Source organism: Carettochelys insculpta, chromosome 4, assembly GCF_033958435.1.
Source record: "Carettochelys insculpta isolate YL-2023 chromosome 4, ASM3395843v1, whole genome shotgun sequence".
NCBI lineage: Eukaryota > Metazoa > Chordata > Testudines > Carettochelyidae > Carettochelys > Carettochelys insculpta.
This window is the reverse complement of record NC_134140.1, coordinates 124,387,868-124,401,999: the sequence shown is the minus strand read 5'-3', so window position 1 is coordinate 124,401,999 and position 14,132 is coordinate 124,387,868. Positions and strand designations below refer to the sequence as shown.

Below are 14,132 nucleotides of genomic sequence, written 5' to 3'. Positions count from 1 at the left end.
GAGGGTGCCAGGCTCTGGGGGAGGGGGAGGGCACTGAGCCACATATATAGATATACAAAATTAAATATATAATATCTAGCTAGCTAGCTAGATAAAATGACTCTTTACACTCTATCCACAGCTATTTTGGCTGCTAGTCTTTAAGTGGCCACTCCCGTTATATAGTATCATGTACTTTTTTAATTTTATTTTACTTACACTCATTTTAATGGCATAATGATCCAGGGTATCCTGACTGACAAATGTGCTATACAAAATCTCTGTAAGGGATGTATTTTACTAATCTGGGCAGCAGCCGTGCACTCCCTCTCTTTTCAACCAACAGAACTTAACACATTTGGGAGATGAGGCAATTGACTATGAAACTAGCTCAACTGCAAATTTAGACAGCTTATATATTCCAGAAAGTTTTCATTCTTACTCTGTCTGGAGAGCGATGTGTTTCATTCATATGCACTTGTACAGAACCTACCATAAAAGAGCAACAAGTATGATCGAACCCTCAGAGTACGACAGAATCATAGAATTCTGCAACTGGAAGGGACCTCAAGAGGTCATCAAGTCCAGTCTCCTGTCCTCACGGCACGGCCAAGCACCATCTAGATCATCCCTGTTAGACATTTATCTAACCTGTTCTTAAATATCTCGAATGATGGAGATTCTACAACTACCTTTGGCTAATTATTCCAGTGCTTAACCACTCTGACAGGAATTTTTTCCTCATATCCAACCTAAACTTCCTGGCTGCATTTTAAGCCCATTGCTTCTTGTCCTATCATCAGAGGCTAAGGAGAATAATTTTTCTTCCTCTTCTTTGTAAACATCCTTTTAAGTACTTGAAAGCTGCTATCATATCCCCTCTCAGCCTTTGCTTTTCCAAACTAAACAAACCCAATTGTTTTAATAATCTTCTCTCAGAGATTATAATTTACAGAACTTTAATCATTTTAGCTGCTTTTCTCTGGACCCCCTCCAATTTCTCCACATCCTTCCCGAAATGTGGAGCCCAGAACTGGACACAGTACTCCAGTAAGGTCTAATCAGCACTGAGTAGAGCAGAAGAATGACTTCTCTTGTCTTGCTCACAACACACCTATTAATGCATCCCAGAATCACATTTGTTTGTTGGTTTTTTATTTATTTGCAAGAGTGTCACACTGTTGACTCATACTCAGCTTGTGATCCACTATGACCCATAGATCCCTTTCTGCAGTACTCCCTCCTAGGAAGTCACGTCCCATTTTGTGTGTATGAAGTGGATTTTTCCTCCCTAAGTGGAATACTTTGCATTTGTCTTATTAAACTTCATCCTATTTTCATCAGACCAATTTCTTTAGTTTGTCCAGATCATTTTGATTTCTGACTTTATCTTCCAAAGCACTTGCAACACCTTCCAGCTTGGTGTTATCAGCAAACTTGGCAAATGTACTCTCCATGCCATTATGTAAGTCACGGATGAAGATATTGAACAAAACTGGCCCCAAAACTGACACCCTGTGGAATCCCAATTGTTATAGCCTTCCAGCATACACAGAGACACGCACACACAGGGTAACACAAACATAAAACATTAGCCACCAAAAGAATGAATATAAATGTCAAAGATGGCAGTAATTACACACACACACACACACACACACACACACACACACACACACACACACACAGAGTAACACAAATATTAAACATTAGCCACCAAAAGAATTAATATAAATGTCACAGATGGCAGTAATTTTAGCTTCCTGGGATCCACCCTAACATCGTGTCTACACTAGCCCCAAACTTCGAAATGGCCATGCAAATTGCCATTTCAAAGTTTACTAATGAAGTGCTGAAATGCATATTCAGCACTTCATTAGCATGCGGGCGGCCGCAGCGCTTCGAAATTGACGCGCCTCGCCGCTGTGTGGCTCATCCCAACAGGGCTCCTTTTCGAAAGGACTCCGCCTACTTCGAAGTCCCCTTATTCCCATCAGCTCATGGGAATAAGGGGACTTCGAAGTAGGCGGGGTCCTTTCGAAAAGGAGCCCCGTTGGGATGAGATGCGCGGCGGCGAGGCGCGTCAATTTCGAAGCACCGCGGCCGCCCACATGCTAATGAAGTGCTGAATATGCATTTCAGCGCTTCATTAGTAGACTTCGAAATGGCCATTTGCATGGCCATTTCGAAGTTTGGGGCTAGTGTAGACACGGCCTAAAAGAGCAGCAAGATACCTGTATCACAAACACAGTGTAATCGCCAAATCAAGAGAATGGAATTTGTTAACTTACTTCCCCCCTCCACTCGTTAGTGTTGGGGTCGGCCTAGTTAATAGGTCTGAGATTTGAGAGGACAACTTTGTCTTTGCAGCTGTCTGTTGCTGGACTCTTACTTCTGCTGCATCTGCTAAGTGCATCAAAGTCTTTCGTTCTGGGCTTTCTTCAAAGTTCTTACAGCCAATACACTTACATATCGAGGAACACATGATTTTAGCCTACACAGAACAACAAGAGAAAAAGGGTGATTGGTCTACAATATTATTTTATTTTCTCACTTTGGCTCATAGAAATTATAAATAGTTAAAAGTTTTAATTAGGGACAATGCAATGAGTTACATGTAGAAAGGAGAAAGCCAACGTCTCTCTCTCAAGACAAGAAAGCCCCTCTTACCTCATAGCATTCGCAATAGTTTTTGAGACATCCCGACCGTTTGCAGTTGCAGCCTTTGCTGTGCCGCCGATCTGATTCCCCTTCCTTTCCTTTCCCTATTTTGGGCTTGAAGGCTTCAGGGTTTCTATCAAGGCAGGCCTATCAATGCAGATCCAAAAGGTGTGTCACAATACATTCAGGGAGTAAGATCTAAAGCAGGTGTGAGCAAAGTTTTTAAGTCAGGCCCCGCTTTTTGGTCCTGCAATTAGCTGCCCCCCCTCCATACCCCAACCTGTGGAAGGACCACAGGAAGGGATTAGGGGAGGGGGGCGGGATGCTCAGAAGGGAGCACTGGAGGGGCTCCAGGGGATGCCCCAAAGGCGGGGGTGCTCTGGGAGAGAACCCCAGGATGGTACCTTACTAAGCTGGGAACTTGCCACATGCCCCTGCCACTTGACCCAGGGCCTCCGCACATTCTGATATGCCCAGTGAGGGGGTGGGGGTTGTGTCCCTGGCAAAAGGAGCAATGGAGGCTGCATGAGAGAAAGCAGAGGGCTGACAAGGTAGTGGAGAGCCAATCGCGCTGCTCCCCCACTTACAAAATGTCACACCCCACCCCGGAGGCTGTACCCCCTTCTTTGTGCACCCCTGATCTAAATGACTAGTCCTGGAAGTACAAGCCCAAGATTATGCTGGAGTAGGTAGGTGACATTCTCTTCCTCATCCAATTGGAAAAGGTGACTACTTATGCCCCAGCTATCGAGAGATATAAAATGAGAGGCAAACTGTTCCATTTCAGTAGCAGCATTGAGTATGTTGAAATAAACACACTGTGATGTGGTTTTCTGTGTAGCAAACTTGAAAGGAGAGGAAACAACCAGCTCCTTACCTTTATGGCTTTTTGTCTATCATTTTCATGGTCCAGATTGTTGTAACAATTGGTACAGTTGCAGTTATTGCAGAATTCACCATTTGCAAAACAATCGCAGTACCTGAAATAGGAGACCCAGGAGGGATTTACAAACATGGTATTCAGGTATCACACTAGCTGTGGTTGCAGCAGCCACAACAAACATTTTTACCATAGCAACTCTTAAAAGCCCCTGTTGGGATGGGGACCCCCTTGGGCCATATAATGTACAGACATGAATGAGATAATCTATGACCTAGCACAAGACCCAAACTAAGGTAAATGACAAGGGTACAATCTGCAAGTATCATGGCCAAGGATCAGCACCACTGCAGTAGTAGCAAGTTTTTGGTTTCGCTTGTTAATTTTTAACTGGGGTATGGTGAAGAAGGGCAGGAAGGGAAGATGGAGGAAGAGGTGGGGAGCAGGGAAAGGCACGAAGAGGGGGAAGTCACAGATAATCATCTGATTAGTCACGAGCAAAAGCCATGGAACTGCAGGCTTTGGGGCAGAGGTGAGTCTAGGCATATGGCTGAACGGACTGTATAAGGGATGTTTCTTCTATGCATTGTGGTGGGAGTAAGAAATCACAAAGGTTCTTAAGGGAAGAGCTGATTGTGTAGCTGTGTATTTTTAGTACTACTATTGCCTGCATTACCGTGGTGTCTCAGCACCTCAAAAAATGTAAAGCATGCCTGTGAGGTAGGTAAGCGCTGTATTCCCCCAGTCTTAAAAATGGGGATCCAAGGCACAGAAACAGTGAGGGTCAGATTTTGCAGAGGTATTGGATGTCATCTGAAATTATCTAAAAATAAATTGAAAACTATACAAATGAGACACCTAACCTGCCACACAGGTGTCCAGGGAGGACTACCGCATGTGCAAGCAAAGGAAAATCCTCCTGCAGCAAATGGCAGCTTAGCCAGTTTACATTAGCAGATTACACCACACAGTACCAGTGTCTGAGCAGCACAAATGACTGTACCTGGAACAAATCATTCGGTGGACTGGGCCTGAATTTATTTCTGTACAATGCTTTGAAGATGCCACGTGTTACAGAAATGCAAAGTGCACCATCATCTTTTCTCCCCTTTAAATGCCACAGAACACTTGGGAATCAGAGCTAATATCCATGAGAAAACCTCTTGTCTAGCACACATTTGGCACTCTCTAAACAACAATTTTGGAGGCTGTGAGATGTCTAAAAGAAAACTAACCATACATGACTAGTTTGTCCTAATAGGATAAACATTTCTAAGCTCAAAAGTATGTGGGCGCACACATTAGGAACATGACACGCATTACATTAAACACAACCTAAAATTGGCAGGTGACAGACTTCCTAACTTACACAAAGATGGCTGTTATATCAGCTTCTCTAACAATAGCACAACCACTCTGAATACCCTCTCATTGCCTAAGGAGTAGGGAGACACAAACTAATTACAGCACATGCTCCTGACACTGTACAATGTGAAAAGCTGTGGCATCATCCCAAAACTGAACAGCATCACATAACACAGCAGGGACTGACAAAGGCATTGGAGTGGAATAGCAGGAGATGGGACACTAGATGGACAGAGCTCTGAGATAGCACAGAGACTTTTTCCCAGGGCTTTGGCTGATAGGCCTTCCCCACATTCCCGGAGTCTTACTGATCACCATGCTTCTTGGGTTCAGAAAGGATCTTTCCCCCAGGTCTCATTGGGAGAGACCCTGGAGTTCTTCACCTTTCTTTGCAGCACGGGGCCTGGGTCACTTGCAGATATACCATAGTGGAAATGATGAAGTCTCTGTAACTTGAAATCTTTGGACCATGATTTAAGGACTTCAGTAGCTCAAGCAGGGGTTAGGGGTTTATTGCATGAGTAGGTGGGTGAGGTTCAGGGGCTTGAAGTGTACATGACGTCAGACCAGATGATCAGGATGGTCCCTTCTGTGACTCCATGAGACATCACATAGGACGCAAGCAGCCTCCCAGCTCCATTGGTAAGAGTTTCCTTTTTCACTAAATGACAGTTTAAGGCTTTGTCTACTTGTATTTAAAGCCTCCAATGGATGGAAAAATCGATGTGACTCAGTTATGCTAGGGAGCCTTCATGCAGATAAGGCTCAGGTTAGCACTGGTACTTCTACTGTCCAGTTAAAATGCCAGTGGGCAGTCCACCCCGGCATTCCCATGACACTATCACCAGTGAAGCCATGAGATTCAGAAACTTAGAAAACTGCAATGAGTAGAACCCAGTGTGCCTTATTAGGTATCACAGGTGCTTATGGCAGGATGATCTCTGGATGGATTGAGAGCCTGACACTGGAATCCTTTTCATATGTAGACCTCAAACTTTAGAGTTACTTTAACATTGCTGTTTAATTTTGGCAAAGCACCAACATACGTGTTGAAGAGAAAATACTTCACACAAAATACACTTACAGTTTCAAACACAGCGATTTTGTACAATTGCACGGCTTCCTGGGGCGGTTTGCAGATTCAGAGGGCATAATTCTGGAAAATAACCATTTTATTATTGGCTTCTCTCTTTTTTAAGTTCAGAATGATGATCCATTGAAATCCTATTAGCCAAACTATATTTTCCCTCCTACAATAGCATGAGCTTTAAAACACCTGTGTTACTGATCACAAAACACAATTAGGTAAAAATCAAGGATGACATAGGTGATTGCTATGAGCCTGGCTGGATGTTATTGCTTAAAGTGAAAAAAAGGAAGGACTGAAGGCCAGGAGCGGACCACATGGGAGGAGAGTGCAACTAAGCATGTTGCAGCCATTGCCCTGAATAAAGACTACTCTCCATTGGGCCCTAATCAAATCCACTATTGTAGAAGAGAAATTCGGAGCATCTGTCTCCCTTCATCCAAGTTATGTTTGTCGTTTCATTGCCATTTTTAATTCAAAGTGACGGTGTTAGATGAGCAAAGACACGAGCAAGGGGCAAACGGCGTATGAACCCTGCAATTTAGATTAAGGAGTATTCTGTGTCAGAGATCAGCCTTACCCACCACTGAAAGCTAGGATTTTTCAATGATCATACCTGGCCAGCTATATCCTGATCCTACATGGTGACCCTCTGATCCTGAGGTACCCCAGCAGTTGAAAACAAAAGATTTATTGTGGGGGGTGTCCCTCTGTGGGTTCAGGATTGGCTCAGGCAGTTTTTTTTGGTTTGTTCTGCATGTATTTTAATCACAGCAAACACTTTTAAATGTAAGATTGCCAGAAAAAGTCATGCTCAGCAGAATGGGGTAAAATTTCTCAGCTTGAGTGGGAGGAGGGAGAGGCATGTCAATCTGAAGTTTCCATTTTCAATGTGTTAGCTTGGAACTAAGCCAAGTTTGGGGTTTTTTCTGTTTTGTTTTGTTTTTTGTTTTTTTTTTTTAAAAAGCTAAGATTCTTTTTTAACGGACTCTGAAGTTAGGTTCCCAAATTAATACACAGACACCCAAATGATTGGGTGCGTTTTCACAGTTGCTAATCTCCACCTGCTCCAATCCATTTCAAATAAAAGTGCAGGCCCAAGGTTCCCATGTGCTCGGGCAATGCATATGTGAAATAACCATTGGTTGGCTCTCTGTTCAAACTCCTACTATTGAATTTGGGGAGAGGGTGGGGAATTACAAAATTTTTGACTTTGACCGAGTTCAGCCATGGTAAAAGGTGCTGGTTTGATAGCCACAGAAACAAATATTTTTTATTTGGACCCAGAAAAAAAACCAGCACACACAGCAGGCTCCCCACCACACCTTGCTACTTTTTCCTAAAAAGAGCCCAAATCCTTAAACAAGGGTCTCACTATATTTTAGGGGGATGTTGTGGCAAGCTTTATAAAGCATTTTCAGGATACTCACCCATTAAACAGTAGCCTTGCTTGGCTCTGGATATTAGATGTTCCAGTAAAACCAGTGTTGCTTGCTATAGATACATATGATGACTGCTGTAGCTAACAAAACACAGAGTAAATGTATGTTCTGTAGTTTCTACAATTTTATACAAAGGCTTTGTAGCACACAGGTTCTTGTAAGCATTGCTGAAACAGCTATGTGTATCATGATCTTTCCTAATCCAGGTCTGGGAATGGTATGAAAGTCTCACAAATACCCAAGGCCTAAGTAGTTTAAGGGTTACTCTGTGTTCAGCAGAAATGTTCTGATCATTTTACATTATGTTTTTATCTATTTTGTCTGAGAACCTTTGGATTGTATTTTTGTAAGCCACTTACACATTATGTAATAAGTTGCAGTCAGAGGGATGCTTAAGTGTTTTACAAATACCTTGTACATCAGCTATCTGCAAGAATGCCTGCACCTGCCAGGTGAGAGCTTGGAGTTACAAATGGTTTGAACCTCTTTGATAAGTTCCATTTTCTGTCTTTATAGAGTGGATCTTGGTACATGGTCACTGCACCCAGGGCTGGCCCTATCAATACGCAAAACATGCAGCTGCACAGGACACCATGACATTTCGGGCACCAACTGTATGGTGCCCTATGCAGCTGGGTATGGGACTCCAGTGGCATCCAACCCCATCTCCCTTGCTGGCCCCTCAGACCTACGGGCTCTGCACCAGATCCTGCAGCCAGCCCCATCCTCTGACCGGGCCACCACTCACCAGGGAGTGGCAAATGACAGGAGTGCAGGCAGGAGGACTCAGGAGCAGCAGAGGGTCGCTGCACAGCCAGCAGCTGGAGAAAAATGGCGGCTTCCCCTTCAGAACACCGCTTCCCTCTGGCAGGCTGCGCAGACGCCCTCTGCCCTGCAGTCACACTGCCTGCTTGCTCCTCTAAAGCTGTCAGAGGAGTCTCCCACCCAGCCCTGCTCCTGCCTAAGGTTGCCAACTTTCCCAGTCAGACAGACCAGATGCCATATGGTCCATGAGAGTTAGCAACCAACTCTGTTCCTACCACCCACAGCTTCTGCTCCTGCAGCCCTATCCTGCCATGAAAGAGCAGCTCCCCAGTGCCAGGCTGTGCAGGACACCAGCACTGGGAGGGAAGGCCCTGACTCCACCTGTGCTACATGAGATGAATCAGAGAAAAGTCACCCAAGCCACTAAAACAACTTGCAAGGTCATAGTCCATTTAGAATCAATTTAAACAAGAATAAAAACCCAGGGCTGATTTGCACATCATTTCATACTTTCTTGTACCTTCCACAGTGAGTTAAGTGGAAGAAATATGAGCAGCGAGGTCTCTGGAGCTAGGCCCTTCAGTTAGGAAGCACAAGGCACAGGAAGATTCCTGGCACACAGCTTATCACAATGCCCCGGGCAGTTTGGCTTTGTATTTTTTCCTCATTGCTGGCTCAGGGTACATTTATTTTTCTGCACTGGGCCAAATTTTTAACAGAGCTCTGCAGCAAACAGCTCTTTTTAGGAATATAGATGAAGTGAGTGTGTGTTTTCAAGTGCTTGGCAGCCAGCAGTCCCCTCTGAGAACAATAGGAGCTGTTTGCATGCAGAGCACTTCTGGAAATCTGACTTCATTCAGATGCCAAAAGATAGGAAGAGCTCTTTTAAAAAAAATTTGTCCCAACTGTGAGTGCTGGAAACTTCAGAAAACCTGGCCTATTGCCTTTCTTCCACTGCTTCTTTGTCGAGGACAAAGGTCTTGTTGTGTCATTCTCCTCCTAGCATTTGTGCACTACTGTGTTGTTCCAGATCGTTTTTTACCTACATAGGGCAGGCCAAGCAGAAAGAACTATATAACAAGGCTTCTACCAGTAAACTGCACACGGCATTCCGACAAAAATCTCTGAACACACTGCTGGGCTTTTTCAGTCGTCTCAGTAGCACGAACGTAGGATGCCTTCTACAACCATGTCTGTAATTGCACCATCTAACCCCATGCTATACACCATACCTGAGTAACGTACTGAGCTGGAAGAACTGCATAGCCTACATTTCCTGTGCCAGGTGCTGGTGCCAACACAGTGCCAGGTGGGAGGTTAGTGAGGTTTGGTTGTATCTGTGGCAGTGGAGTAGCTGGCATAATAAGTCTCTGTTGTGGCTGACTTGTAGTAACGATCTGTGAATTTGGGTTGATTGGCTTGGGCACCACCTGGAAAGAGAAGAAATCCTTATGGCACCATCAACACATGATACTTTATCCTCCGCAGAAGTATGCTGTGAATTAAAAAAGCATTCTGAAGAATCCATGCAAAATAATTCAAATCATCATAATTTATCTCCACAGTTTTGACATCCATTTGCCAGCTCAGATAAGACTAGAATATTGATGTCATATTAAACTCACCTGTTTGACAGTCTGAGCTGGAACTATTGGAACAGACATCCGCACTGGAGCTGCGTTCACAACCACCGGCTTAGCTGGTTAAAAGAAACAATGTCACATGTCATACTACATGTACGCATTTAGAACATCTCTAAAATTTAATCCTTAAAATATTTTCTTTCACATACACAGAAAAATCATTACTCTTGCGTGTAAGACAGTGGAATGAGCTGCTTTCATAAATATATTTAGGTTATGCTTGTAACCACTGCCTTTTCTGGTATTCAGCCAGCTCCCAATCTCTCACTACCAGCCAGTCCAGCGGCTGGCGCTGCCAAGTGCCGGCACAAAAAAAAAAAACCACTGCTTGTAACATTTTATTTGGCTTCCACACTATTTATTTCATTTACTGTTGTGTGATCACTCTGCTAATCAGCTGGGTGGCACCTAAATCTTTCCTGTGTGGCTGTCCAGATGCACAACTTGCAGGGAACACTGCTGATTGTCCAAGTGTAAAGAAAGAAATGTAAAAAACTAACTGGAAACAGACTTGTCAGTTTAACTTCTGGTTCTAGTCTATTTCACTTTCAATTTATCATACTATTAGTTAAACCTACCATAGGTCACTAGCTTTTGTATGAACTAAAACATTACAGGATTTTATTTTCTAATGAGAATTTAAACACAGTTCCAAAGGAACAATTCAATATACATTTATGGCAACTGCTCAAAATCATTGTCTTAAAGTTTGGTAAAAATTTGTTTTCACAAAGTCTACATTTAGGGTCAAATTGGATCTTACATTTTCCCCTTAAACAAGACACTCTAGCCAGCTATTTTCTCCCCTAATTTTTTCACCCACTCATTCCCTTTGCCTCTTCCATTTACGCCAACATATTTACTAAACATTCAGTACCTCCACCTAGTGAGCTGCACATATTTGAGACCAACAGTTGTCATCACTCTATATGCAGAGCTCTTCTTGGCACTAACGAGAGTGGCGTGTAAACACGCAAAGGGGAGAAAAAGTATCAAAATCTGTCCATTCCATTGCCACCATCAGAACATGCATGGTAAAACCAAGGGACAATTTGCAGTTCTAAATCACTCCCTCTCAAAGGATCTCAACATGCTGGGCAAACATTCATTAATCCTCACATCAGCTCTCTGAGGCATGTACGGGATTGCTCAGGTTTCACCTTAGGACGTGGACAGCGTATCTGAGGTGGAAGAATTAGCCAACAAGCAGACAAGTAGCTGACATTCTCCCCTGGGAACAACAGCATATCAAGCAACCTAGGAGCCAGTCTCTAGGGAACAATGCAGCCAACAGCCACTGTGTGCCCCGGGCAAGGTGTGGGGGGCCTGAGCTCTGCACCCCCCTCCCCGGAAGGGATGAGGCCTTAGCCTGAAGGGGCAGTCAGCCTTTAGCACTGCCCAGACGACAGTGCACCCCTGCCAGCTAACAGAGGGGCCTGGGACTCCAGCTGCTGCAGTATGCGAGATGGCAGCCAGGAACTCTGGGCCCCTTTGAACGTCCAGGCCCTGGCACAAAAGCCTCTCCCATCGGCAGGCCTGCTAGGGAACGAGGAGCTCAACATCAGGTCACTTCCACGCACGTCCCGGAGCTGGTACTGGGATATAGAGCTTTTCAAACCCAGGGCCTGGTACAAATTAGTGCAGCTGGCCAGGGCCAGAGATTGATATCCTGGGACATTTGTTTGCCCTTTGTGAGGGATTTTTTATTTGTCAGTGCTTAACAAACCTAAATTAGACACAACAGGGTACAACTTGACATCACTGACCTTGCGGAAGAGGCTGTGTGTTGGTACTAGGATTCTGACTGGCTGGCTGGGTTGAACTGTTCGCTGTCGTGGCTGTGACAAGTCTGACGTAATGGAATTTGCTTCCAGGTACCTGAATCTGCTGAACATTAGGGGCCGTTGCCAAGGGAATTATGGCCTTAAACTGAGATGTACTCACTCCTCCCACAGTGATGGTCTGCACTGCTGACTTGACAGCCTGTCGAACAACATAGGCAGCACAGTTACCTGACAGCAGTACTGAGGTATCACCACTTCTTTCCCCATATTTGCTAGTGAACAACTGATTAACCCCCACACTCCCACACCTCCCTGAAGCATATCACACATTTATCAGATGAAAACCACAGGCACAGCAAGGGTAAGAGAGGAAGCACTGAGGGAGTTGGTAGAAGGGCAGAGGGAGTTCAGTTCCCTTCTCAATCCATTATATCAGACTCCCAAATAAACTAGTATTATATATAAGCAAAACCAACCATCCCTCAATCAAGAACCAACGTCAAACAAAAAACTACACAGCAGTTTGAGAGTTTTTCCCAAATTACTGTGAATAAAACCAAAATCGATTTTATGATTTTTCAGTCTGTGGGGAAGTGGATATCCCACATTTGCACTGTTGCTCCACCACTCAGCTCTGTATATGTGCAGTATCCCATTCCACAGGTCAGTATCAGAATCCTACATGTCACCAAGCAGCCTCCAACCGAAAACGGAACAAGGCTGTAAACCTTAAAGTTTCGAAGTCGTGGGCTGGCTAAGGACAAAAAGGAAGTAATGAAAACCGTGGAGAACATGGTAAACAAGTTTGAAACCACTAGCAGAAGCCACAGCAAAAAGAGCATTGGAAAACAGGAGAGGAAGGAGGAAAGGAACGTGGTAACCAGAATGCATGTGAAATCTCAGTGGAGAACAGCAGTATATTTAGAACACATGAGACTTCATTATTTCAGGCTTTTCCCCATCTACAAACTGAGTAGCAAGCATTCACTTAACCAGCCTCCTCATCTTCCAACTCCCTTCTTTTCCTTCTCTCCTCCCATCCAGGCTCTTACAAATTTTATTGCTTCCTTCTCCAGAACACTTCTAAAATCTGCTCTTTCCTCACCAGTCCCACTGCCAAAATTTTGACCTGCACCAGGGCCTATCTTGTCTAGATGGGTGATTTCAATTCATTTTCCAGCCTGACTGCCTTCTCCCTTGTCATCTTTCAACCTTCAGCAGCTACAGTTCTGAACAGGAGAAAGGTCCAGATCTCCTTATTTTCTCCTGGAAGTATAAACCCACTCAATGGGTTTTATGAGACAGCTGTTTCCTGGGGTATTTCAAAGTTCATTTTGTGCTTTAACCTTAATCATCAAGAGCACTTCAGAGTACACAACAGCAGTAAACACAGAGACAGTTGTAAGTGCTGTTATAGTGCTGTTACCTGTGAGCAGAGAATTTCCTCTCCTGTTTTTCAGGGCTGACTGGCATTCGAACAACTTTGCTACTCTATGGGTGCATCTACACTAGGAAATTAGGTTGAAATTCTTAAGGTCGATTTTCTGGCACCCAATTTTGTAAAATCGAAGGTGCATGTCCAAACTGGCAAATAAAGTCAATGGAGTGTGTCCCCCACTACCATGGCTAGGTTCAACTTTGCCAGCAATGCACTCTGGGTACCTATCCCACAGTTCCTGTTGCCATCTTGCACTGTGGGTTTCTGTCCCTTTGAGTAATGGAAAAAATATGTGCTGCAGGTCATTCTGGCTGTGTGTCGTCAGAATCCCATAAGGCACTTGTCTCCTCCCCCTCCTTTTGGAAAGCAACAGCAGAAAGGGTTTTCATGTCCTTTTTTCATGCCCATGCAGACACCACTGTAAGGCTAGCATGGAACCTATGCCGTTTAAACAGTTGTGGCAAGTACCAGGGACACCTCATGTATTGTGCTGCAGAGTCTAAGCAGCCATGAGGGGGTTGAAAACTCCGACATATACGAATGTGAGACGCTAGGGAGGAGGAAAAGGGAGATGCTGGCTGCACTCGATGCTTTGTACACAGTGGAACGCCAGTTCCAGTGCCACGAAACGAGCTCAGACTGGTGGGACAGCATTGTTCTGCCGGTCTGGGATGATCAGCAGTGGCTACAAAACTGCTGCATGCGGAAGGCCACTTTCACGGAATTTTGTCAATTGCCTTCCCCTGCCCTGAAGTGCTGCGATACCAGAATGAGACCTGCTCTGTCAGTTCAGACGTGTGTGGCAATTGCTCTTTGGAAGCCTGCAATGGCTGACAGCTACCAGTCACTGGGCAATAAATTCAGAGCAGGCAAATCTACAGTGGAGAGCTGCTGTCATCCATGTAGCAAAGGCAATTAATACCCATCTGCTACAAAAGACAGTGACTCTGAGAAATGTGCAGGACATAGTGAATGGTTTGGCCATGATGAGATTCCCTAAATGCGAAGGGGCAATAGATGGAACGCACATCCCTATCCTGGAACCAGACCACCTGGGCACAGAGAACATAAACGTCACGGGGTACTTC

General features: G+C 44.5%; 1 protein-coding gene across 8 annotated transcripts in view; it reads right to left on the bottom strand.

Annotated features, from left to right (window-relative positions):
• LIN54 (lin-54 DREAM MuvB core complex component) overlaps positions 1-14,132 on the bottom strand; it is a 71,275-nt gene that overhangs the window by 4,619 nt on the left and 52,524 nt on the right. For 7 of the 8 annotated variants that reach the window (XM_074993700.1, XM_074993704.1, XM_074993699.1 and 4 more), the window contains 8 exons: positions 11,589-11,805; positions 9,805-9,878; positions 9,412-9,609; positions 7,403-7,494; positions 5,970-6,041; positions 3,518-3,620; positions 2,650-2,787; positions 2,271-2,473 (listed from right to left, as the gene is read on the bottom strand). In XM_074993700.1, the coding sequence (XP_074849801.1) occupies positions 2,271-2,473; positions 2,650-2,787; positions 3,518-3,620; positions 5,970-6,041; positions 7,403-7,494; positions 9,412-9,609; positions 9,805-9,878; positions 11,589-11,805 (1,097 nt within the window). The remainder of the gene's footprint in view (positions 1-2,270; positions 2,474-2,649; positions 2,788-3,517; positions 3,621-5,969; positions 6,042-7,402; positions 7,495-9,411; positions 9,610-9,804; positions 9,879-11,588; positions 11,806-14,132) is intronic. The other variant, XM_074993703.1, reaches the window with a different exon arrangement.